A 27339-nucleotide genomic window follows, 5' to 3' on the forward strand; every position below is an offset into this window, starting at 1 on the left:
CATCTTGCTATGTTATTCTGTGTCAAACTTTTTTGCACTTTTTTTTTCAACACAGCATCGGCAATATGTCTTCGCGTGGAGTGTTCCTTGCGTCACAGTCAGCACCATAAATAATCAGTTATAAGAGGGACACATGAGTGACTCCAGGCACCATGTGTGCAAATGAGAATTCATTTGCAGCCCTTTCCTCATTTCCAAAGATGTTCTCACTTCAGGACTAACACCTCATGAGTCAGCATTGCCCCATCTGCAGATTTAAGCTGATTGCAGTTTTTAAGGACTTCACAGAGCTCGGTAGCTGGTCCACAAACTCAAATCGGTTTCTTTTCTATCTAGAGAACACTTTAATTGGATTTTTAATGTGGCTTTTAATAACCTCTAAAATCCTTTCCGTTGTTTGCACTGCGTTTATCGCATTCTACTTCTGTTGTTTCATCCTCTCTGCCTCTAATCCTCCACATCCTTTGTCTTGACTTTCATTTGTAGTTTGACTGCAATGGGGACGGTAAAATCACATTTGAGGAGCTGAAGGATGGGATGAAGACCCTCCTTGGAGAAAAGCTGAAGAAGGGCGAGCTAGAGGAGATCCTTGGTGACATTGACCTAAACAAAGACGGCAACATCGACTTTGATGGTGAGCAGCTGACAGAAAGAGATGTCCCATCGTTAGTTGAGTGAGTGTAAGTCATCAAGGCTTTAACATTTGTCACCAGAAAAATCAATGAGCAAGTCACAATGACTTGAGGTCGTTGGAACCTGGTTGGACTCCGCTTCTTGTCCTAATTCAGCTGGGATTGGCTCTCGCTTACCTGTGACCCTAATAAGGATGAATTGAAGTATATGAAGGGTTTTTTCTTCACAGAATTGCTTTTGCAGATTCTTCGCAAGCATAATTTGTTCAGATTGGCTTTTCCTGGTTTTGTGTCGCCAGCGCTTTCTCTTCATACTTGTTTCTGTAATTATATGTTTTTTGTGCCGTCATTCATCCGAGTCTACATTTGTGCAATATGCTTACCATACGGTCCATTTCGGATCGTGCCAGTTTTATTTTGCAATATTTTAATCGCAGCGTTGAAACCGAGTTATCTTACGGTGTCTTAGAGTACCGGTAACTAAAGAAAGAACCCTTATTTTTTTATTTCTTATTTTTGCTGAACACTTATGATTCCCAACTATGTTAGTGTATTTTAATGCTGTTCATGATGATACTTAGCATTTGTTGAGGTGGTACTTAGTGTGAAACGAAAACTGTTGAAAAAAAATCATGTACCGTTAGTCAGAAGAACAAAAATTGGGAACACGCGTTCTAATTTTTAACTTCTCAAGTGATTTTTAAGATGAGGAAATCTCTCTTGTTTAATCGAATCATGCATATGATTGACTGGCTGTGTGTGAGTCAATTAAACATTTTTTCCCCAAACAATTCACAACAATACATTATTCAAATCTAGATTGTAAGTATTACCAGTGCCCTATGAAGAATATCTTTGAGATCTGTAAATCTATTTGTTCCCTGTGGTTCTCTTTATCGGTATTTTATGAAAGTGCATGAAGAAATCCAGTAGACACAAAGTATCCACACAAAAAAGCTATTACAAGAAAACATTAAGAGCAAATGGAGGAGAAAGTAGGAAGAGGACAAAATGGCACGCTTCCATGGAGGCGCCGTGCCTGAAAGATTCTTTGCAATCTAATTGGGCTTTTTCCTCAATCAATACACATGCCGGAACGTGTCTCACATGCGACACATTGAGAACACACTGTGCTGGACAGCTCAAGGACTTAGTAGAAATTGCATTACCTGCTAAGAAAACACACACACACACACACGCACACACACTCGCATGCTCATGTGATAGCAGGGAATGAAGGCTTGAGCACACGTAGAGCCAAGAAGTGTGATCTGTTTTGTCTTGTCGCAGCAATCCAATCTCTTGCAATTATCGGCAACATATGAAAGAGCCGTGTCATTGTCAAAAGGGATCAATGAGCGAGCACTCTTTGTCATCATCATCAATTAGCCCCGAGGGCACAGTTTTGAAGGTGTCACAGGGGCCTCATGTCTAACAAGGCGCGACAATAAATGAATATCCCAAATGTAAACCTTCCGCCCTGAGCCCTGGTGGGATTATAGATTTGCGCCACCCACCTCTCACCTCAATAGGTGTCATCAAATTCACATCATCATTTTAAAAAGCCATCCCAAGCCTTGTACAGAGAACATTGAACTGATTCATATGCGCAAAAGCGCTCGCAGCACACACAGCGGTAGTGAGTGGCTGAGTCACACTGTTTTAATTTTTTTTTTCGAGCTACTTTTGCACCCTCCCCTCTCACTTTGGCTAGTTTAGTAGCTGATAATAATCCGGCTTCCTACATTATGCAGCCAATCAGTTTAAAAAAAATATGCAAAGAATATCTTCAGATTATGCATAATACAATATATGCATATCATATAAACTTGTTCATAGAGGCAAGTTATATAAACGATTACTATATTCTATATTGCAAAAGAATTATTCACTTTTTTAGTACATATTAAATATCCCCACATATAATTGTACATTACAGTTTATTGGATGCAGTATGTAAGCGTTCAGTCTTTTTTTTTTCCCCCTTCCGGCAGCTAAATTAATCAGTTCAACATTTTTGGCATCTTAAACTCCTTGAAAATTCCTCTCTGTTGTGAAATTCAGTAAATAGTAAAGGCCAAAGTATGATAAAATTTACATTTTCTGCCTAGAATTCACATCTTTTTTGTTGTAAGCTTTCAGTTCGCCATGCCTCAGCGCTCTCTCTCAACGACTCTTTAATTCAACAAGAAGTCTCAACTTGCATAAAGATGGAAAAATTACACGAAAAATATCTAAAAAAAAAAGTTTCACTGTTCATCAGTCCGTGGTCAGACAGTGTCTATTATAGGAAACAATTCAGCGAATCTGCTACACTCCCTCAGAGTTGCTGTCCTCTAAAAATGACTGCAGTGTCAGTTTTAGACTTAGAGCAGGGGTGTTCAAAGTCTGTCCTCAGGGGCCGCCGTCCTGCCTGTTTTCTAGCTCTCCCGGCTGTAACACACCTGATTCAGGTGATGGCTCATCAGCCAGCTCTGAAGCAGCATTAGAAGAACCCTGATTATTTGAATCAGGTGTGTTGCTCCCGAGAGAACTGGAAAACAGGCAGGACGACGGCCCGAGGACCGATTTTGGACACCCCTGACTGAGAGATATCTATGGCGCATGCCGACATCTCTGTTTACAAAACTACAATAAGTAAATTGATGGGCGGTCCTTGATCAATTTTACCTTTATTTTGGCAGAATAAAGAAAGTGTTGCTGCTTTGTGTAAACGCAAATGCCACACTTTGACAATGGTAGACAACTGTTGTGGCGGGGATGAGCATTCGACAGGTGACCAAATGAAAAAACAAACAAAGCGTAGTAAAAAATGGAGTGTTCAGTTGAATGGAGTGGTTCAGAAAATGGATGGAATTTTGACTGATAAATGCTAATTTTATCACTGCTGTCCAACTGTAAACCATTTCACTGCCACGGCTGCGATACTGCCAGCACGGCTGCGTAAACAAATATGTGCAGGAATCAGTCACGGCCGAAGCTCCATGTATTGTTGTTGTGCACAATAGCAAGTGTAACAAAGAAATGGGCTTGGCCAGTAATTTTATTGTCATATCTTCCGATTGTCACGGAGGTGGATCATGGGCTATTGTAGTTCACAATGCTGAGTTCCACTGAAGCGGGTGAAAAGTAATGGTTTATTTGTTCATGGAGATGTGCTGCTTTTAATATCGCAACATGACGACAATGATAGCGTGGCAATTATAACTTTGCGATTTTGTCAAGGATGGCTGTCTACAATTGTTATTTGCAAGGAATACTGATGAATTTTCAAAATCTCATTACATTCTTAAAATAATGGCCTATGTTATATTTCAACCCCCAAAAATGCCATAAACATCTCATGATGGTGGCCAACGCTGCAAAAACTCTTTGTGAAACAGATCATTCAATTCTACCCCTGAAATGAAGCCATTACGCAATAAAATAAGGAGATAGATCAGTTCTTCGTGACTTAGGCCATTAGTCTAGGTAGGTCACGATATGAAATAGCCATTTACCGTATTTTTATTCTTTCAACCAGATTGCCTCTTGTGAGGTTCGTTAACTTGCTGATGTTGTCATCACAACAATGTGAAAGTTTTTAGAGTGTGAGTGAACTCAGTATGGGCTAATAATGATGTACAGCAGCATCCTTTTGTGATCATTATCACCTGCTGTCTCTTTCCGCAGAGTTCGTGATGATGCTCTCTGCTCGGTGACCTTTGATGGAGGGTGAGGATGGCACTACAACCACTCTCTGCTCCTCTGATTTCCTTCTCCCATGAAACTACGTACATTACTTCTGACGCCTGAAAAAGAAATAGTCAATCATTTTTTTTTTCATAAGGACGGCACAGTGTTCGACTAGTTTGCACATCCGCCCCACAGTGCAAAGGGCTAATTTCCGGCTCTGGCCATCCTGTGTGACGTTTGCATGATCTCCCCGTGCCTGCGTGGGTTTTCTCCAAGTACTCTGGTTTCCTCCCACATTCCAAAAACATGCATGGCAGGCTAATGGAACATTCTAAATTGTCCCTGAGGTGTGATTGTGAGCATGAATGGTTGTTCGTAGATGTGCGTCCTGCGATTGGCTGGCAACCAGTTCAGGGTGTACTCCGCCTTCTGCCCGAAGATGGCTGGGATAGGCTGCAGCATGGCCGCGAGGATAAACGGATTTGGAAATGGATGGATGGCTTTATTCTCACAATAAATGGGCAATTAGCGCTAATATAGGTTCGATGAAGCATGAGTAAATCATTGATGCTACATTGACGCCCCCTTGTGGCTACAGAGGGTACATACTGAGGCGTACATGTAACATAAGACATTCGTCATGTCAGTACAGTACTGCCAAATAAACGCCAGGGCCAGAAACTACATAGGCTGGCGCTGCGGTTAAAAGACAGGTACAGCTTCAGGATTTTTTTTTCTCTGCAGGTGCTAAGGGTTTGACCAATACACAGGGTTGTCTGAGAAAATGGTTCATAGATCTATTTTAATATCTCAAAAATATCCTGGATAATTAGATTCCAGGCACTCTTATTCCTACCGTTGTAGCAAGTCTTACAACTTGCAAAGGGGTTGGAGATTTGAGTCATATCTTTCATGTGTATCTCTCCCCCTTCTCTCATGTGTTGTGTGTATACAGTACAGTATATTCGATGCAGTGTGGCCCTCAGATGACTAATAAATAAACTCCATCCACCTTACTCTCAACCTTTTGTTTGTTGAAGTGTGTATTAAGATGAGCAAAGTTGAAAGAAAACAAAACAAAAAAACGAATGCTTTTTTTTATTACTGAAAATCATTAACTTAAAACAGAGCAAAAAGCAATACTTTAAACAAGAAAAAAAAAACTGTTCACAAATCATTTAAGTAAACCAGCCATAAATTTGTATCTTTCCAATATAGTGAACTTGAGACTGCTGGAAAAATACAATTATAACATACTGTACTTCCTATCAAGATGGGAAAAACTGGTAAACCAAGTTTAGTGTAACTTGAAACCACAAAGTCAAATGCTGTAAGGCAGGTGTCACCAACATTTTTGAGGGTGAGAGCAACTTCATGTGTACCGATTGTGTGAAGGGCTACCAAATTGATACACGTCTGAAATAACATATTTGTCCAAAATACCTTCAATAATATGAGGATGTGTTATTTTTAATACTTGATGATTTAAATTGTCAGACTTTGATCGTGTTTCGAAATGTCTCACAGTACTGCCAATGTTTGCATTTTTAAATCATAATTTCTACTAGCAAATCACAATGTCCAGGCACTGGCGGGCTACTCAAGTGGTCTTCATGGGCTACCTGGTGCCCGCGGGCACCATGTTGGTGACCACTGCTGTAAGGCAACAGGTTCTCCCCGCCAAGCAGCGCGAGATGAATGGGTGCTGAATATTTGTAATAATATTAAAGGTCTGCCTTGTAGATGCATACAGCATATACTGATTTGGTGATTTCATATTGCAATATCCCCTACTGAAAACGTCTACACAAAAATAAAGTCAGAATGTACAAACCATTTGTATTCCATGCATTTAATTCATTGGGAGTATCTGAGTGTTGTATTGAGAAGTAGTTCGACACATAAATATCTCCTGTTTTAGGTGACGAACTTTGGAAGATTTTTGGAGCCAATAGTCCACTGCGGGAGGAAGATTTTGACAAGTATACATTCAGGATGACAATTTGTTGTCATGAGTGTTTTTCAGCATGACCACATGGAAACAACACACAATACTTTTTTTTTTAATGCAACATTCTGGATTTGCCCATTGGCATCTCGTACACCCCCCACCCCCCACACCTCTTTCAACAGGTGAAATTTGACCCAAACCAACATACTCAATCCATCTCAATGATGGCCACTTCATTGTGTACACAAGGCTTGACGCTGTCACCGTACATCAGGAAGTTCCTCTGCATAATTCTGGAAAGGCGAGAGCCGCTTCACCTTGTGTGACTCGTGTTTGACGTGACAAACAATGTGCGTCACCGGAAGAATCCCTGAGGCGGTTTGGCCATGTCTCGGCATGCTCAAGGATGTTTTTAGCATAGTAGGTTTGGAGCTGCGAGTGTCAAGTTCGGGTGAGGGCGCTTTAAAGCGTCCAATCGGCGGAGTGGCGAGGACGAGAAGAGGAAGCTCTTAACTGTTGGGGATGCTCTGCAGATAAGTGAGAATGTGCTGGATCTTCACTAGGCGCTCTTTGAGGCTGGTCATGGAGAGGACAGAGAGCTGGTAGCGCGGGTCAATGGGCAGCACGGCTAGCAGCCACCAGCAGCACGCGGGACCGTTAGGAGTCGCCTGGAATGCAGGGCACAAATGAAATTATTCCACTGTAATCACTGACATACTCCATAATTTAATCCATAATTTAATTATCATATTAAACAGGGTTATAAAACATTCAAAATAAATAAAATAATTTCTCAAAAAATTCAAAAGTAGGTGAAGGACAAAGTGGAACCAGTGGAGTATAGAGGTACAAGTACATCTAACTCAGGGGTGTCAAACTAATTTTTGTCGCGGGCCATGTTATAGTTGCCGTTCCCTTGGAGGGCCGTTATGACTGTGAAACCATATAAGGAAGTCAAGAATAATGCTTTATTCAACTATAGTCTAAGTTACTGTCATGAGGGTTTTGGTAACAAGAAAACATACACTTGCTCTCTTATACATTACATACGGGAATTGGAAATTTTGAGAAAAAAATTAGTAAGCATCAGAGAAGTTAACATGTTTGATTTGCTGTCGCATGCAAAATAAAAAAAAATGATTTGGCGGGCCAGATCTGGCCCCCGGGCCGTGAGTTTGACCCCTGTGATCTAAATGAATGTGAATATTGTAGAAAAATAACTTTAATTTCAGTATCTTTAATTTCCCCCATGTGTTTAATAAAAGCTAAAAATGTGAGTTTCATATTTTTAATTGAGCAAAAGATTTTTTTAACACAATATTATCATTTATTGTCGCACCTGTAATACTGCAGCAACAGGCATATGACATTAAGGTAATTAATGTTAGCTTGAGTGTTTATTCCTGTCATTCCTCACCGTGGACTCATAAATACATATAGCCAAGCCAGTACAGTGCATTGGAAAAGGGACAAGACTAATCACCTGAGCACACATGCCTATTTGCTAAATGCATACACTATGGCCATCGGTAGCAGCTATGAATGTGATCATAGCTGGAGGAACAAAAAAGCCTCTACCGTGTGCTATGTGGACGAAGGGGATTCTCTTCATGACACCTGTGATGCAACAGTAGCGGGAGGATTAGCTATGAAGCACCCATAAGCTCTTGAGCCAAGACTGTCAAAAGGCTCCGCCCCTCAAGTCCTCGCGGGGCTGAGCACTAATCCTCTTTGGCCTAAGGAGCACACAACAACTGCAATCTTCTATGATGGACCTAAGACCCCGCTAATGTAAGCTTTCCCAAACAGAAGCACACAAGCAATTGGCTGTGTCAAAAAACACTTCTCAATGCCAGTTTTCTGAGCAGTAGAGAGCATTATTCATGTCCTGGTTGTTATTTTCGGACATAATGCTTAGGAGTGAAAAGCCCGACTGACTACTCATAGTTCCTCTTACTCACATCATGTCAGTCTTTCAGTCGGGAGCTGACCAAGCACAGAGAGTGCAGGTAGTTGAGAAGAAAGTGTTCGTGACATGAGTGATCTTCATCTTGATTTCTCCTCAGATTATCCATGTCTACATGGGAAACAAACAATGGTGGTGCGAGGACCAGTGGCGTTTTTTCATACTGGCGATTTGGGCAGTGACTCAAGGCAGCATTCTCCGAGGGCTGGCATGGTGCCCACTCATTTCCAGGGGTCAAGTTAAATAAGAATGAATAAATGGCACCCTCTCCTGGACAAGACTCAAACCGGAGCCCTTTTTTCTCGCCTGATCGCACCCACAATTCATCACCTTTGGGCTCTTTGCACATAACACAGTGAGGCTCTTCAGGTTTTCATTCCAAAAGTAACAGAATATCAGTTCCAATGTGTGCGTTCTCATCCACTTTTAATGACATTTTAATCACCCGCGGATTTGCCAATTGTTCACTCAGTGATGACATAATCTCAGTGCATGAAAACATTCGATTTAAAGTAGAAATAGACTCGGCAAAGAAAGATTCAAGAACTAAAAATTAACTACATTTGGATTAGAACGATTCACCAGTGTTCAGATCCGCTGACAATATTGCTTCTTTTGATGTAAGGAGGAGGTAAATTTACCCATTATGTCACACTGAGCTTTTTATTTTAATGCTTCTTTATGGACCCGAAGCAAATATATAATCTGCACAATTTAGATGCCTGTCGGGACTTTATTTGACGAACGTTGCAATGCCAACCACACATTTTGGAAATGGATTTAAATACTCATATGAGAACATTTGTGATATTTTGTACTTAAACAATTCTAAAGGTTTTTAGTAACAAGGCAAAAAAAGTGTGCAGCACATTAAATGGATCAATCATGATAGATCAATTTAAGCAGATAAATCTAAAAAATATTGAATACTGTATTGAAAAAAGCAGGAACAACTTATTTTCATGATATTTATTTATGAAATCTGTTCTGGACCACTTTCGGCCAGCATCACTGAACTTTGGGTAGCCCAACATCGTCATGTCACGGCCACTGTTAATGTAGAACCCTGTAAGAGGAGGCCTACTACCTCTTAAAGCCTTTCCCTAAATTGCGGCTTGACAAACATGTTTGTGAAGGGAAGTTTGGGAAATCCCTGGTAACACTGTGTCGAATAATGCAACTTCTTTTTGTCATTATGGGAGAGCACAACTGGTCATGGATTTTTCCGGATGTGACAGTTTAAAGATAAAATCTGCAGTAAATCCCAAACATGAGATTTGTTTGAGTCATGGAGAGGAGGCCCATCATGAGACATATGATCAGAGAGTTGCATAAAAATAAGCGTGTCGAAATGAATGTATCTAGAGCAGGGGTGCTCATTAGGTAGATCCTGATCTACCGGTAGATCTAAGACAGGTCCCAAGTCGATCCGAGGAGTGTCGAGGAGAAAACAAACAACCATTTGTGTGTCTTTGTACATGTTAATAATATATTTTTTTGTGTTAAGTTACACTGCACCCTAATCATCTTATCAGTCTCATTTTTACCAAAAAAATATTTAAAAATCAAATAAAGCAGGTAAATCTTGAAATTACGGTGGCACGTGATTATGTCACCGGAAGTTGTTAGCTCTCAGCAGTCTGCAATTGCAGCTTGTGATTAGAACTGTTGCACTTTATCTTTTATCGTCATTATTCTCATTCAGAGTTTGCTTTGTGTACAATTCACAGAGGGCACGAGCAAAGAATAGGAATCTAGGAGGGCCCAGGGAAGCACTTTAAAACGGTACGTGTTAGCTACGATAGTTAACAGGCTGCAAAAGTGCGTCGCATGCCTCAGTTTCAGGCTGTTTCTCATCAGGGCGTGGGCGCGCGCGTGTGTGTGTGTGTGTGTGCGTACGCGCGCGCACGCATGCCGGTAAGGGTAGATCCCGGGAGGTTAGTTGATCGAAAAGTAGATCTTCGATCCAAAAAGTTTGAGCACCCCTGATCTAGAGGATATGGCTGTGTGGATTCTCAATCAACTAGGTCATGGTAATCCGCAGAAGAATGGAAGCAACTGTCTCTTGGATGTTGAAGACTGTTCACCTTTCATCAAAAAGGCTGCTTCGGTTTTAAATTTTAGGTGCGGCGCTCCCCAATTTACAAAATGTCTGAGGTGGGTGTGCTCTCTGTGTGTTACCAAAATTAACTAACCAACTTAACTCATTTAGACTTTCCCACTGTTTACTGTATTGGACTTTTTCCAGCCTTTTATCTCACGCCTTCAGCCACTCATGGAAGAATTCTTCCAGGATCTTCAACAGTTCTGTCGTCGCGTTTATTTTGATATCATGCCAGTCTATGAAAGGAGTCTCCTTGGGGATAATCCCATAGACCGAGACCAGCTGAGTAGGGAGGTTACTCCGGCACAGCAATGTTGACCTCGGCATTGTGAGCAGGCACAGGGTCATGGTGAAATAGCCACGAATTGTCCTGCCACAACTCTCACACTTCATAGACATGATGCTTGATGATCTGGTCCACATTTAAGTGGAGAATTTGTAGTTTGAAATATATCTTTTAGAAAATCAGCACCGATCATGTTTTCATGATCTGAGGGTTTACTGTGCATTGACTCTTAAGACATTGGACAGAACCTACTTAAGAACAAGGAGGCAAAGAGGTGTACCTGGATATCAGCTTCCCTCTCGGGCATTGGTCCAAAATGCTGAAGGATCTGGTTGTGGAATCGGATCTTGAGGTTTTGGAACCAGACACGGGCTTGATTGTACACAGCATCATGAAGCTCTTGTAGGCTCTCGAGCTCTTTTCTGGTCTCCACCTAAAAGCCAATATTGAGCACACTGGTGACTTTTGGGTTGTCTGAGGTGCCGAGTGAAAGAAATGACATGATTACAGGAGGAAAGGGTAATATTTCAGTACATGCTTCGTACCCGAGTGTCTTCCAAATGCTCAATGTCAGCAATACTATAACCGTCCTTCATTCCTCGGGACAGGACTCTGAAGCGCTTGCCTCCAATAGTGTCCACCACCGATCGACCATCAGGCAGGAAGTGAACACTGCGGATGATGAGCATACACCCATGGTCGACAAACCTGCCAGGGTGGATGCCACAGTTTTAATTGTGTAAAAATATTTGGCACAGTAACCTCTCATGCAACTAATAACTGGATAGGATCAGTCACATGAACAAGATTAATTGTGTGCCAATCCATCCAGTGTTGACGTCTCTTAAAAGTGCGATGTGCACAAAATCCAAACACCCCGTGTCTCCACGCTTACCCTTTCTGGGGGTCGTAAATACACATCCCAAACTGCCGCGTGCCAGTGTCCATGCAGCGGCGGATCATGAGGCGATAACGTGGCTCGAATACATGAAGCGGGCAAGGCACCGTGGGGTACGCCATGGTACATACAAAGATAGGCACGTTCTTTGTCAAGCTGTACCCAGGACAGAAAGACAGAAGATCATTAGAATCTTCTTCTGAAATGAACATAAGGCAGGGAAAGCAAGAGCTAACTTACTCAGAAAGCTCTCTGGTCTCCTCCAGGTGAGTTTTGGTCCTCTCCTCATACTCCTGAGCAAAACACTGTTTGATCAGCATATCCAGCACGCTTGTCACACTGTACTTTCTACAGGCTAGATACTGCCGAGGAGAGGGTTATGATTAATCACACAATACAAACCTCAATAGACAAAAGAGCAGTCACCCTGTGGGGGTCTAACCTCTTTTAGGCTCTCTTTGCACAGGGGGCAATGTGGCGTGTAGTCCAAACAGCGTTCCAGACAGACTTTACAAAAGGTGTGGCCGCACGGCGTCGTCACAGGCTCGTAAAATAACCTAATATAGATGGAGTGTAGATCAGGTCAGACATCTCTTACAAACTTGATTTTTCAAGTACAGTTTTACTTGATCACATCAGCACCAAATGTATTACCACAACAAATTTGTACAGGCCCCAAATTATTCTTACCCAAGCCGTACTATGACTAGTGTCATAATTAGGCTCACCTCATGCAGAGAGAGCACTCAAGGTCATTGATGTCAATGAGATCCTTTCGAACACTTCTGTAGGTTTTAGCTGCGACTGATGTTTTTTGGCAATTTTTCACACCTTGAATAAAACGGAGAACATCACGTTACTCACGCTCTATGATTCATTTACTTGTAATGAAAACAGCTGGCAATTACAAAACAAAACAGGGAGGGGGAGAAAAGTGCTGAATAATACCTTGTTTTTTATACTTGCTGCTTCCATTGGCCACAATGCAAGGCCCAATGTCAGAAACGGACAACTTCCGCTTCAGCAGACTCGCCTTCTCCTGGTCACCAAGCTGAGGGGCGGAGCAAACCCTCTTCAGACCCTGCTCGCCAGAGGCGGAGCCATGAGAACGCAACGAATGAGCTCTACTCAGACTGGGACGCTCAAGACTCTCCCGGCGTTTCTGTGGCACAGAGGCAACAATTCAAGTCAATACATGTGATATTAATGAAAGCAATGAAATATGGTTGAAATGATGAGGACGGATGACTAATCTCACCATCTGCTTGTCTTTTGGGTGGTGTGCCGACACAGCACGGACCTGGCGTTGGCTTTGTCTTTGGATTGGATCATGTGACTTGACTTGTGCGCTGGCCACAAGGGTTTTATTGCGCAAGTGTTGCGACGTATTCTGCGCTGTTTCCCTTAGGCCCACCTTCACGTTGTCATTAGCCAAAGAGAGTAGGTCACATAGAATCTGTTTTTTTGGGGGGGAGTGTGGGGGGGTGGGGGGGGGGGGGGACCAGCACATAGCATGTCAATGACGCAAGTCTTAAGAACTGCAGAAATCCCAAAATGTTTCTTTCCTAATGTGAGCCGGATCTTGATAAGGAAGGGTGTTCTTCGGACTATCAATGAAGACCTCTCATGGAAGCATTAAAAAAAAAAATCTAAACCTCTACTTTGCTGCAACCTGCACAGACCTTTGATTCAGATTTGGGCTGGGAAAACGTCGACCAACTTGGTTGAGTCAACCACAAAAATTGGTCGAGACAAATCAACGGTTCCTGTATTGCTGCGAAGCGGAGCTGGCAGAGCTTGGAGACTTAAACACGCAAATGGGATCGATAAGATAATCGATTTTAAAAGGATTTGTTTGTGACTGCCACAATTCAGATTCAAACTAATTTGCAAACAAACGCATTACTTACATTGATGCAGAATATTATCAATTAGCAGGTTCTTTTTCCTGACATGCCCCCAATGGAGGAGGAAAAATTAAAACATTTTCACATGTGACTGTATGAAGTCATACAACTAACATGCTTGTTACAAAGAAAATAATAAAAGATGTTTTCATGCTCATTATCAAAAAGTGCACATACAATCTGATACAAATGGGGCAGCCTAATGCATTGTCCATGACGCATGTGGAGAATCACACAAAAATTATGCAACAGCGGCAGTTTCGGACTAAAACACCGTGAGCAGATAATGGTGCTGTGAAAATGCAGGTTCAACTACACACACTGTTCGCCTCTTGCATAACTGCGACACAGTGCTGGTTTTGTTGAGTGGAGCTAAAGTCATTACATGAAGTCACAAGAGCTGACCTTTATCACAAGCAAAAGCAAGATGATTCAGCTGAGACAAGCGAACATGTCATTTGTTTATCATGGCTTTTCTCAAGTTAAGTAAATGTAATACTATCACTATTGTGTATTGTCGATTTTAGAATGTTGATCAGTGATCATTCGTTTCTGTATTTCTATCTGGGATGTTTTCAGCCACAACAGCTTATTGACCAAGTTAAGATGAGACATCTGGCGTCAGGACCTAGGCTAGAATGCCACACCTTTGTTTTTTTAATTGGTGCCTTGGCTGCCCTACAACTTTTAATATTGCGACACCACCTTCAAGCTAAGACATACAATGATTGGCTAGCACATGCACTGCATTATTTCTTCACCAAGTGTAATTTCATGAACAGTATTTCTGTTGTACAGTTTTTACTTTTACACACAAATAAAAACAATCATCACAATCACAATAATCATACCGTCTAGGATCTGGAATCGATTGATTTAAAAATATGCTAAATGGTTAAATTACTTACATTCTGCTTTATCCATAGTTTAACAATTATATTTCGCTTCATTTCAATGGGAAATATTGCTTCCGTTTGCGAACAGAGACTCTGAACAAAATTCATGAGTCAAGGGTCCACTGTATGACTTTTCCAATACACATGGTTGGCTCTAATGCTTTGTTTGGGGAGGTGACTGTTCCACTTTAAACCACACATTGAATATATTGATTAGATAAGTTCTCAGCATGTGGTTCTCGTCAACAGCAGACAGTTTATTTGGGATGAGACTGGAGACTCTAGCATATTATACTTAACTGTAGTGGTCAGAGCTAAGGCATACAAATAAGTTAAGCTAATGTTAGCACGGGTCTTTTTTTTTTCAATATACATATTTTGCCATCATCTGGACTTCCTTCTGCCACGTTTTGTAGTACCATAAGAGTGTTACCATACCTGTATGTTTCTGACATTGTGCCCTCTTTTAAATTCTTGGCTCATGACTCACGCTTTATTCTTTATCTGTTTCTTGCTGCAAATAACCACTCTCACAGACACTTAACATGGTGGCTGATGCTAGGTATGGAACGATATCTGAAGCTCATAGATCACGGTTCAGTTAGCACATGGATTTTATCTCACAGTACATTATTATGATATTGTGCAGAAGTTCAAATTATTTCCGGAAGGTTCACAGTACACAGTATATGCATTTCCCTTCAAGTTTTTGTGAAAAAGAGCGCTTCAAAAAATATCTAGCTGTGGATTTCTATCCTCACCCATCCTATGTTGGCATTTGTATACCTCCAAAACGCTAGATTTACCCTAAGTGTAGGATGCTAGGCTTGTGTTCATGGTGGCTACCATGCACCTCTCACCAGAGATGACAAGGTTCACGACTAATGGTCATAAACGCCAGAAAATTAGACCTTGATTCCTACTTCCGTTAACACATACTGACAGGCAGGCAATATCCCACAATTACAGTATTTTTCGGTGAGCTCACCTTTTCTACTTGTCTTTTTGCGCAGGGGAAGTCTTCGTCCACAGCAAGGCAGTTGAGAAAGACTTGCAGAGACTCATCCACTTTGCCCATCTCGTCAAGCACCATGGCTTTCCTAAACAAAGCCTCCAAGCACACAACATCAAACTATTACAATCACCGAATTTATAGCTTCCAAAATTGGACTATGTTTGAAAATCGGAACATACATTGCACCAAGGAAAAAATATATATATCGATTTCAAACCATGCGTTACCATCCAAACCTTATTTTTTCCTGGCATACTTGGTGCCAAACATCAAAAATATCATACAAAGCGATATATATAAAGTATATATATGTATAGAGAGAAAGAGACACACACAATATATATTATATATAGATGGATTGAACAACAGGAGACTGACCTACCTCAGCAGAACAGCTAGATGCAAGACAAAATTCAATGTCCTCCAAAGCAAGATCAAACTCTTTTAAGGACATATATGCTTCTGCTCTTGAGAGTCGTGCTTCTGCTGTTGTTTCGGGCTCTTTAAAGACCAAGGAGAGAGAGAAAAGAGAGGCAAGAGAAATTATTTGCAAACTTCCTCTATTCAAGCTTAAGGGAAATTGATCAACTGTCTCTATTGTTTTATTGTTACTATGTTGATTGAAAAAAAACATGTTGCATAAGTCAGTGAGAGTAGCAAAAAATCTGATGGCAGCAAACCAATAATTTTTTTGTCATTATCAATGAAATGAGGCCTCTTTTGTTTAGGACGTGATGGCAACAACAGTCAAGTCAAGTCAACAGTATTTATAGAGCACTTTCAAACAGCCATCGCTGCATACAAAGTGCTGTTTATGGAGCAATTTAACGTGCACAATAAACAGTAAGACAAATCGGTAATAAAGGCGGTAGAAAGCACCAAACAGTAAAACCAAGAACAAATCTAAGTCATGCCGAGTCGAATGCCAAAGAATACAAGTGAGTTTTGAGGAGGGTTTTGAAGATGGGCAGCGAGGAGGCTTGCCGAATGTTCAGTGGGAGGTCATTCCAGAGAGAGGGACCAGCAACAGAAAAGGCTCGATCCCCTCTGAGCCTCATTTTCAGCTGTTTGAGTGACAATAGTCACTCAGATGTTAACTTGGAGCAGATGGAAGTGGTCATCACACTAAATAAGATTCCTTGTTTGATTTCTTACTACTCCTGTGACAAGAGTTGTTACTGGGCAGTTAGTAAATAAGTAGTTTTGCCATTTCATTTCAAGTGCTATTGGTATCCTGCACCATTAGAGCCAGCATTGGAAAGAAGTAACCGATATTGGGAGACATTACACATCGACAGAACATTTGGATTAGATACAGTACATTAAGATAACATTGGACAACATGAACCATCCATTTAATGTGACCTGACTCGAGTTAGAAATGGCAGAACGTTTTTAAAGGGAAAGTCAACCTAACTATTTTATTTACAATTATAAATTTCAAGTAGAAATGTGCACACATCGCCACAAAATGTGTGCATCTTCAGAGAGAAGGCTCCCTTTACTCGCAGCACAGTGCTGAATGTCGTGGTCTACTGTTTGTTGTTACATGCTGGTATAGTCGTTATGTTGACATCAAACACTGATCAAAGTACCAAATTATTTTCATTGTCATTATTTTTATACTTCAACTGTTTCACTGCATTCATACAAAGGTACTCAGTTGAAAAACGGGTACAAATCACTAATTACACACATATAAATAACTAGCTGGTTCGCCGCCCTCCGGGCGGCTCATCAGCTAGTTCCTGCGGAAGGCTGGTAAGGTGGGCCTTCGGCCCACAAAAGTGTTGTTGCTTGGTTCAACTTTTTGTACATCTTCATTGCTTATCGCGAAAATAAAGAGATGTTTAGCTCTACTAAATAACTAACAATTTCATTGCAATGCTTGTGGGTAGACAACATTTTTTCGCTAAGATGCCCGCGCGATCGTAGTGAGCCACTGCCTGAGCGGCGCAGTGGCGGCGCGCAGCGGCGCGGTGAAATAGGTACGTTTTGAAAAGGGACAGACGGAAGGACAGACCGCGTGCGGGACGACGCGCAATATATATATAAAATAATAATAGATTATAATTTAATGTTTTCATTTGATCTTAGTTCATAACCAAATCATTTTTATTGATGTCAAAATGTTTTTAAAAATCATAACGAGGTATTCACTTAATATTCCGACGTGAAGTGAAACAGAACATGAAGGTTACCTTTTGCCATATTTCAGACATTTCAAAATAAAATACATCAAATTTGATTTGTGAATTTGAGTGATCTTTCTTGACATGTACTGTACCTTGGGATTGCCTGGCAAACGGTAAAGGGTACCGTCTACCTTTTGCCGAAACTTGGGCATGCATGCATGTTTTAGGAACACATGCATGCACAAGGTCATTTATTTTATTTTATTTTTTGGGGGTGGGGGTTACGGATGGAAATGATCACAATTGTTTCTGCAATGATGTTATATAGTGATGATCTAATAACCCTGCAACAACAATAATATTAGGTGACTTTCTTTGCCCTGAACATTAGTCAACTACGTCTCCAAGTGCATTCCCTCAAACAACATATCTGCTACTTTCAGACTGCTGCAAGAGGACTAATCCTGAGTCACAACTTATGCATATGACCATTTTCTATGACAAAAAGCGATTGGCTGCACTGCAGCACATATAACAAGTAAGCCCAACCCCCTGTAAGTTACAAAACCCGCAATTGTGTCACGACCTAATTTATACAAGCTGACCCCGAAGCGCATGCGCTGCGAGTGTATATTTCGTAAGCTCGGCCCAGCAGCAAGGCACTGGTGGTAGATCGCGTCGCTATACTAACGCACAGAAGAAAATGAAGTACTGTAATACACGATATGTAGTACTTCCTTACTTTATACAACATTGGCAAAGAAACGAATTTTACCTTAAGTGACGCCTTCGCGGTATTCGCGTTTGCTATTGTCTGTGAGGTAATGTTATGTATTAATGTTGTGTAATTTTACTCATAATCAGTTTATTACGTTGAGTCAATTGACTTGCAGTAGTTAAAGGGGCACATCTTCCACATTCAAAATGGGGGACGCGCTCGCGTATCCCTGCAACGGGCCAACCCGCTCAAGCCATGTCCATGCTCATGCTCAATATCAGGAAACACACACACACATCCGCTGTCAACATGACTCTCGGTCGTTATGTGTACAACAACTCACCTTCTTGGATCAGATCGCTCGCTTTGCGAATGGCTTCAAGGCAGCGTTTCCGCCGATACAGTTCGTCCACTTCGTTTAGTCTTTTGGAGCGTTTTACCTCGACGGGTAACCATTTGGCTAAAAGTCCGCACAAAATCACGTTGGGCTTGCCTTCGAGTCTCACTGCTTCGTGGCACAACTTGCACCTGGAGAACAGCCCTCGCTGCGAACACCTCTTGCAGAATGAGTGTCCACACGCTAACGTTACGGGTTCCCCTAAAAAGCTCTGGCAATTGGGGCAGTCGAACACTTTATCCCAGTGGCTGTCCTGGTCCTCCGAGTCCCGCTTCAACGACGAGTCCGAGCCGCAGGCTGCATTTTCTCTTTGGTTCCGCACTATACAGTCCACAAAAGTGCTTAGCTGTTCGGGTCTGATGGTCCCGTAACGCAAGGCCACCGAGAACCAGTAAATTGCCTCTTTAAGGGAGTTCTCCGAGGCTAGACCGTTGGCTTTTAGCAGGATGAGCTGCTGGTAGTCCTCATTTTCCTGCTCGGGGACGTCGTCCTTTTCGGTGCCTATGAAGAAAGCGCTCTTCTCCCCAGTCGTTTCCTCGGCTGGCTTCTGGAGCGACATGTTGATTTAGAAAAATACAACGTTAGGAGTAACTGGCATTTCTTCTGTTAACTCGACTATTTATCTTTCCATTCGTGGGTAGTCCACTGACTTTCCCCGTGGACCAACGTTTGGTTACATAAAAACTCATATCACGTGAGCACAAGGTCGCCTGTGGTTGGCCGGCGCGCCCGAGTTACAAAACCTTGCCTTAGTCAAGTTTCATAACGGTGGAATGGACGTCGAGGAATTATTGTTTCGACTTGACGTTCATTCAACAATAAGTATTAATTTAAGAACGTAAATAAAACAAGTCAGCGCCTATGTGCTTGCTAGTTCTTTTCCGAACAGCATTTTCTGTGATGTGTTGTGCAAACGAGCAAAAAAAAAAAAAAAAGAACACATACTGCGCAGCCTACTTAAGTAGTAATTTAAAAATTGTATAACAAAGTATGGTAAAAGTAGAAGTACTGATTTAGCCTCTTTACATTTAATCTCGCCTCACAAATAGTTTCCTTTTATTTTACCAAGGTAAAATAATCTTACACTCAAACTCCTCTATTAAACAACAGCGTATGACGGAAAAGTTGTTAGGAATGCACGACTGTCAGTGTTTTATGTATTGTGTTTATTATTTTACTTTGTTAACTGTTTGGTTAAGCGCTTTGTTACAGCTGCTGCTGTTGTATATGCGCTATATAAATCAGGATGTATTGTATTGTATAATAAAATTGGACACGCTATGAAAATATGTTGCCTTGCTAACATTTTGATAAACCGGTGGGCCGATTAACGAGGAAGAATGTAACGCAAATCGATTTTGGGAATGCAAATTATATAAAATATATTGTAATGATCAATTCGGCGACCTTATCCAACCCGAGTAGTCCTTTCACTTCTTAGACATTTTGTTGAGCGTGTGCTCCACAAAGGTGTAGTGCAGCAGCAGACATTGCTCTCTCCTGGTCAGAACAGGGAGGACAAAACAAATAACAATGTATTAATGTGACACAGATTTTCCTTGTTGGAACCCGGTACCTCTGCACTGTGAAGCCGACGTGCTAACCACTGGACTACCGGGCCGCTATGTTTTAGTTGTTGCACTTAATTTGAGATGAGCGGAATGAAATTATCCTTATGTGAAGGGATCAAACCCGTCTGCCATGTTTGTATGTGGATTCTTGTTCAAAAAATAAATACATGGATAAAGTGAATAATATTATCCATCCATTTTCCGAACCGCTTGATCCTTACCTGAGTCGCGCTGGAGCCTATCCCAGCTGTCTCCGGGCAGTAGGCAGGGGACACCCTGAATCAATTGCCAGCCAATTGCAGGGCACACAGAGACGAGCAACCATCCACGCCCACACTCACACCTAGAGCGTCCAATCAGCCTGCCATGCATGTTTTTGGAATGTGGGAGGAAACCGGAGCACCCGGAGAAAACCCATGCAAGCCCGGGGAGAACATGCAAACTCCACACTAGGAGGCCAGAGCTGGAATCGAACCCGATACGTCTGCACTGTGAAGCCGACGTGCTAACCACTGGACTACCCTGAATAATATTAGTCCTCTCTTAAAAATATCTATTATTGGCATGGCAACCAAAACCCGTTACTCAACGGCCCCGGGGCTGACCGATGAAAGAACGGAGTATCGGTAACCTCCACCCTTAATGGTTCTGTAATGGTCTTTGAGAAATAGAGAGCAATAGAGAACGGAAGTCCAAATAAAACACAAACACCTCTCTCTAAAATCAGGGTTGATTTTTACTAAAACTTCAAAAATGCCAAATGAACTAACTTCCTGAATTGGAGTACACTACTTTCAGGATTACAAAGCACACCTGATTTAAAGATACGACAGCTAAATTTAGTCAATGAATATGTGTATTCCACTTTACATGTATTAGCTGCGGGTCTTCATATTAAAACACGGGGTATTTGCAAAAAAATGTGTCACACTGATGTTTTTTTTTAAACGTTCACAAACTCCAGTAAACGTCCCCGACCTCAAAATAATGCCAAACACGTCTAGTTACACAGCAGCCTCCCAGAAAAGTCATAATGAACGTTGAGTCTGGTTTGCGCATGCTCTGTCTGACGTAAATGCACAGTGAAGTCGTTGACGCACTTAAATTGGAAGCGTCTGACCAAAGCTTCCATCAATTTTCTAATCTGTTTATCTGTTTAAGGGTTGCGGACGTGCTGGAGCCGATCTCAGCTGTCTTCGGGGTACACCCTGGACTGTCTGCCAGCCAATTGCAGGGCACACATAGACAAACAATCATTCACGCCTACAATCACACCTCGGGACAATTTGGAGTGCCCAATCAACCTGCCATGCATATTTTTGGAATGTGGAAGGAAACCAGAATACCCTGAGAGCCCACGCAGGTATGGTGAGAACATGCAAACTCCGCACAGGAGGGCTGGAATCGAACCCTACACCTCTGCACTGTGAGGCTGACGTGCTATTAGCTGATTAGCACGATGATATCCAGTTGTCCACCGTGCCTACCACCCAACCAAAGCTGATCTGTAAAATTTGGGGTAGCATTAAAAAAAAATCCTCCCCGTCGGGGAATCGAACCCCGGTCTTCCGCGTGACAGGCGGAGATACTGTCCACTATACTAACGAGGATGGGACTGGCAACATGAATGAAATCAGTCTTTTTATTCATATTTTAGATACGCAATGCGAAAATTGCTCACCATAATCCAGTATAATATTTTCGTTCTTATTTTTGTAGTTTATTTCCTTCTTCTTCTTATTATTATTAGTTGTTGTGACAGTAACATTAAAAGAAAATGGCTTTTGCTGCTTTTTTTAATACGCAAGATTTGTCATTTTTTGGACGTATTTGGTTTGTTTTGGAGTAAACCTCCCAAAATTTGCATTGTTTATTTTTAGATTTAAGAAAATGAATTGGAATGAGCTGAACAGTTTAAAGATGGAAGGGTTTGAGTTCTTATGATGCCTTGAAAAAAGGCAGGTATCAGTCCAATACATTTACACATTCAGCAATAATTAATATTTGAGAAACAAGGAATTGAATAAAATCATTAAAAGTACAGTAAAATAACAAAATATTTAGACCTGCCAGTCGGGGAATCGAACTTCTTCCGCGTGACAGGTGGAGATACAGTCTACTATAATAACGAGGAAGTGGTATCTACATTTGCATTTTAAAACTTTTTATAAATGTATGATCTATTTAGCGCCATGGTCAAAAATCCCATCCGCGCACCCTGATGCCTGGCCAAGTCCACGCACCCCCCCCCTCCCCCAAATTCCAGATGCATTTCTCTTCTCCATCCCAATCATGACGGAAATGATCTCGTATCAGACCGTTCGCTCCCCATCTATCCCCCTATATTTATATGCTGATTGGTATAGAGATGGCCTGCCCTTGAGAATAAACCCACCTGCGTGAGCAGATAATCAGATTGAATGTCAATCGTTTCGGGGCAATATGGTGCACTGTGTCTGGAAAGCGATGAAAAAAACAAACAAAAAAAAATGGTGCAGGTTGTTATATTACACACTAGATGGCGGTAGTTACCCTTTGCATTGCTTTGCGAGCTGCTTTCGAGTCCAATGAAGGGAGATGAAGTACTTCCGGGGGTTTTCTCACGTCCTCCTATACCTGTAGTAACGAACCTCTCATATTCCTGGACAACATTTATTTATTCTGTTACTGTAGGCCCTGATGCCTGGCTTGGTGAGAAACGTCCTTTTTTTGTAATATAACAATTGAAGGATTAATCGCAGCACAAATTCATAAAGATTTTGTCTAGCATTTATTTTCGCTTCAATCAGCCTCTTATTTGTAATATAACTTATTATGGATGAATCGCAGCACAAATCCATAATGATGAGGTCTAGCATTTATTTTCGCTTCAACTCAGCCTCTGTGTGTTTACGCTTTGCATGACAAGCATATACTCTTTAGCATTACAAGGACATTAATGTTTTGTTGTGACGTACAATGTTAATGAGATGACAACTATTGTATGTTTGTCACAAACGTGGTGTTAGAAATGAATGGACTTGCTACAACAGGCTAACATACTTAGATGTTGATATGATAATGTCGTCGTTTTTAGATTACAGTGGTTGGTATTGTACTACTCTTTATTACTCAGCTCAGTTTATATGGAGGGATGTATCAAATATTTTGTTGTTTCTCCAACCAGATCTGTTCAGCGTTACCAGGCAGGTTGAGGTCCCACCTCCTGTCCTGCATAAGAGGGTCATGCCAGCAATCCTCACTTCTTTTGTGTTCTGGGGTGCAACCTTCTGCATCCAAGCTCATAAATCTCCATCAAGGCTGCCGTGGAATCCTTACTCCCCAAATCACAGCCTGCGTCAAGTGCTCAGATTTGTCCACACAGAAATACGACGTGATTTATAAATTCCCACACATTAAGCTCTTCAGAGCCGTGTCCAGGCTAAAATTACTCCAAACTGGGCTCACTGTGATTGTCCTCCCACCTGTATACATTCTGTACCTAATGGGAGATGCCCCGCTCTTTCTTGTCAACTACTCGACGGGAATGGCTCTGTTTGCTGGTGTCATGTTGTACACGGCTAGCCACTTCTTTAGGAGGGTTGTGGGAATGATGTACTTGGATTCATCCCACAACACGCTCAAAGTTTCCCACCTGACATTCTGGGGTAGACGTCATGACATCTACATGCCTCTGTCAGATGTTATGACTATAGGGGACACTGGGGACTCTTCATATGAGACCATACTGAAACTGAAGCGGTACAGCACTCCTCAGACTTTGTATTACTCCCCACGATTTGGACAGGTGGTGGACAAACAGCGTTTTGAGAAGGTTTTTGGATGTTCAAGTTGACGTTTTATGTGTGTTATGATAATGTTAGATGATGCAAAGACTGAATTATTAACGTTTCAAACCTCACTCAGAGCAACCCAAAACATTATAGAAGAGTGTGTTTTAGTACAGTTAAGTACAATGTACTGTAATTGAAAGCTTTTGCATTGGATTAACATTATACAAGTGAGTCCTTGAATTAATTTACAATTTGGTTACAGTTGTTCTGAAGAAGAGTGTTTCTACAATTTTCAGATTCTCATGTATCTAATAATTGCATAAATACCGGAAGAAGTATCAAACACTTGTGACATTAAACTTGTATCACAATAGATGTGGGCACTTTATTTATTTGGGGAGTTTGGGGGTGGGAAGGATTTAGCACATCAACTCTTGTTTCTTTTTTTTAATTGAACCGCAAACAAAATATTGCATTTGTCAGGGCAGTGGCAATTTGCTCTGGCTGCTGCTTCTATAATACAGAGAGAAGATTGCAGAGCCAATTTGTTCCATTTATTGACTGTTCATTGACTGTACACATGTATTGTGTACAGAGACCTTCCCCACTTTGCTTTCTCCTCCACACGCTTTCTGCTTGGCTCTCGACGAAGGCGGATGCTTTTTGCACTGCTCCTCCTGCCTTCACCCCACCCTTTCCGTGCTCGCCACTTAGTCCTTGTGCTGTGTTTGTCTAACTTTATTCCTAGCCTCCTACCGTATTTTTCATCCGAAGAACCTACCATGGAATTAGTTGGCTGGTCTCTCGATGTAATCAACAACATTTTTTCGACGAAAAGAGCGGGCAGTGGGGAGCCTGCTTGCCCTCCGGGGACACTTGCTGCTGGATACGCCCTGGATCCATGGAGAAAGTGGAGACCGGTGTGCCTGGCAGTACTGTCCGTGGAGGATGTGGAAGACATCTACATTATTGGCCTTTTTGATAACAGGTATTTTGCTGTTTGGTGTTGGTAGCTTTCTGTTCTATCGCAAAATTCAACCGACGGGAGCGGCTCTATTGGAAGTGAAGAAGCTGCTGGTCACTCTGGATGGCTTGGCGCAAATGTCCAACACTCGGACTCAAGCGGTGACTGAGCTCAACCGCAATATTGTTGTGGTTTTGGAGCAACTCCGCGCGATCGACAACACCATAGAGAAGTTGGAATCCGCGCTGCGGAAAGAATTTTCGGATCCTTTCGGAAGGACTCAAGGCTGTCTGGAATTGTTGGCGGCCGTCCCTCCAAAACAAACAACGCTATCTGGCCTTTCCCCTGGATGTAAGTACGCATGGAGTCTAGGGCCACCACCACCACCACCCCCCTCCTTCTCGGCCATGGACTGATAAGCCGGGACTGTCTTCATGATGAGCAGACCTCGACGAAGCAGCTATGACCTGTACACGCATACACATCCTTGTTATCACCGTCTTCATCGCTCCGATTCTTTTTCCCCTTTGACGTGGTTCGATATGTAGAGTGCAACGGTGACCGTGCAGCTGGTCATTTCGTCCGCATCGCGGTTACCCCCCCTCCCCATTCATCCTCCCCCCCTTATTACATGTTATGTCTTGTGACTTGTTATAACTGTCATATGCTTATTTATGTGCTAGGGTCTTTTTCTATCCTGGACTTAAATTATCCTCGGAAGAGGATAGTTCGAGCGTGTTTTTTTTTCCTTCTCCCTACCCAGCGTTTTCCTTTCTGAATTCTGATTGTAATTTCCCCATTGCGGGACAAATAAAGGATATCTTATCCTGGTACGTAATTATGAGATTATAAATACAGTATTCAAGTATTGTTGTAAAATACAACATTTACCTGTGTATGGCATGCAGTGTATTGTTAAAGTTTACAGAAGGTACCAGGCTGTGAAGCCGGCAAAGAGAGCGATCCAAGCGGTCAGCATTACCTGAGAGGGCATGTGTTGCAGGAGAGCCGTGGCAAACTGGCAAATGTATGTGGGATTTCCGCTGGCGGATGGACACCTGTCATGGAAGCTTGAGCAGGATGAAGAGGTCAAACAAGGAAATAGGATTAGACATCAGTAACGTGACCAGAGGACGCGTCTAGTTTTGCATAGTTCCTACGTCGGTTGCCATCTTACCCATTTTAGCCACGTAGTATGGGCACTTATTGATCTCTTCCCCTTGCATGATTTCAGCATGACCATGCCCAAAGGCTTCCTCTTGTGCTTGCTCTGGGATTCTTTTTCCAATCTCGTCAAGCTCTGTGAACACCTGTTTTCAGATCACTGTTAGAATGTTGTCTTCTGAATGTTGTCATCTCACTACTTCCTCACCATCATGTTGAAGCCAAAAGGTCTGTTGGACTCTTCCACGATCTTCCGCTTGGTGTCAGTGTCCAGCTCGATCTTGTTCCTCCTACTCCTGTAAAGCCGCTTGAAGCCGCTGTGACTATGGATGCCCTCAAACTGGTAGAAGTTGAGTCCCTCTCCAGATGAGAGGAGCTTAAGTGCCCTCTGGGTTACTTTCTTGAGGATCTGTCCACCCGAGAGATCCCCCATATAGCGGGTGTACACGTGGGCCACCATCAACGTGGGATTTTCAAAATGCCGATGTCCCACCGATTTTCAAAATGCAAATGATCTGGCTACCTTATTTTCAAAGGATAGTTTGTTTTGTTATTGTTTGGTTGGTGTCTTATATGAAACTGCGACATTGCTCAATTTATTGGACTTGTTTAAGATCACACAGTGCAATTTGGGTGGCATTTTATTTAGTATTTTTAAATTGTCTCCTTATTTTTGACAATATCTGTAAATTTAGTTTCCTACTCTTCATTGTGAATGCATACTTGATAGTTTTAAATGCTCCTGAAATTAAGTGCTGCTTGAGGAGCCTATATTGTGTATGTTGTGACGTCACTGAAACCAAAGGTTGAAATGCACGGCCCGCCATTGGTTATTCATATACTGTACACTTCATTTAAAATGTTTACAATCCAATACTTCAACATGATGATGAACGACAGTGCATCTCGAATAAAGATATGTATTTTCATTTTTAGATGCCTTAATTAATTAATTAATTAATTAATCAGCCTCGCAACACAAAGAGTTCTCTAGTCCTCCATGAAAGACGACTAAAAGTGCGTCCGTGTTGCGTTTTATTGGTCTGAATGTGTAGTTGAACAGTCCAGATGACATACTCGTTACAAACAGCTACAAAAATGACACAGTAAGTCTTTTCAGCTCGCAACGAGCCACACGATTGCGTAAACCTGAACAAAACATAAGCAAGCTTTGTTTTATCACCGCAAAATAAAAATAAAAAAACGTTAGGGAGAAGAGTTTACCTTGGGGACCGTCGCTCCTCGATTGACAAGAACACAAAATTCAGGAGACCGCCTCTTGTCCAA

General features: G+C 41.9%; 4 protein-coding genes and 1 non-coding gene across 10 annotated transcripts in view; 2 read left to right on the forward strand and 3 right to left on the reverse strand.

Moving 5' to 3' along the window:
• cabp4 (calcium binding protein 4) overlaps positions 1-8510 on the forward strand; it is a 25440-nt gene extending 16930 nt beyond the window's left edge. For 3 of the 6 annotated variants that reach the window (XM_052084187.1, XM_052084188.1, XM_052084186.1), the window contains 3 exons: positions 487-674; positions 4305-4346; positions 8325-8510. In XM_052084187.1, the coding sequence (XP_051940147.1) occupies positions 487-674; positions 4305-4346; positions 8325-8406 (312 nt within the window). In that variant the 3' untranslated portion in view covers positions 8407-8510. Of the gene's footprint in view, positions 1-486; positions 675-713; positions 3186-4304; positions 5324-8324 lie in introns of those variants that run through there. The other 3 variants (XM_052084190.1, XM_052084189.1, XM_052084191.1) reach the window with 3 other exon arrangements.
• Positions 6112-19288, reverse strand: lonrf1l (LON peptidase N-terminal domain and ring finger 1, like). The gene is made up of 12 exons (XM_052084175.1): positions 18527-19288; positions 15713-15831; positions 15304-15426; positions 12771-12968; positions 12461-12674; positions 12241-12343; positions 11955-12069; positions 11753-11874; positions 11510-11668; positions 11160-11322; positions 10895-11047; positions 6112-6926 (listed from the first exon to the last, which is right to left on the reverse strand). The coding sequence occupies exons 1-12, from the start codon at positions 19137-19139 to the stop codon at positions 6768-6770; spliced, it is 2241 nt and encodes a 746-aa protein (XP_051940135.1). The 5' UTR covers positions 19140-19288; the 3' UTR covers positions 6112-6767.
• Positions 19289-21689: 2401 nt separating this feature from the next.
• Positions 21690-21761, reverse strand: trnad-guc (transfer RNA aspartic acid (anticodon GUC)). Its single transcript has one exon. It is a non-coding gene; the product is annotated as a tRNA-Asp (tRNA).
• Positions 21762-22686: 925 nt separating this feature from the next.
• On the forward strand, positions 22687-24550 carry tmem186 (transmembrane protein 186). Its single transcript, XM_052084194.1, has 3 exons — positions 22687-22842; positions 23318-24259; positions 24408-24550. The coding sequence occupies exons 1-2, from the start codon at positions 22831-22833 to the stop codon at positions 23984-23986; spliced, it is 681 nt and encodes a 226-aa protein (XP_051940154.1). The 5' UTR covers positions 22687-22830; the 3' UTR covers positions 23987-24259; positions 24408-24550.
• Positions 23989-26512, reverse strand: hmox2a (heme oxygenase 2a). Its single transcript, XM_052084570.1, has 4 exons — positions 26261-26512; positions 26063-26198; positions 25723-25935; positions 23989-24559 (listed from the first exon to the last, which is right to left on the reverse strand). The coding sequence occupies exons 1-3, from the start codon at positions 26510-26512 to the stop codon at positions 25811-25813; spliced, it is 513 nt and encodes a 170-aa protein (XP_051940530.1). The 3' UTR covers positions 23989-24559; positions 25723-25810.
• Between the last annotated feature and the right edge of the window lie 827 nt (positions 26513-27339).

Source organism: Hippocampus zosterae, chromosome 13 (assembly GCF_025434085.1).
Source record: "Hippocampus zosterae strain Florida chromosome 13, ASM2543408v3, whole genome shotgun sequence".
In the NCBI taxonomy this organism is placed as follows: Eukaryota; Metazoa; Chordata; class Actinopteri; order Syngnathiformes; family Syngnathidae; genus Hippocampus; species Hippocampus zosterae.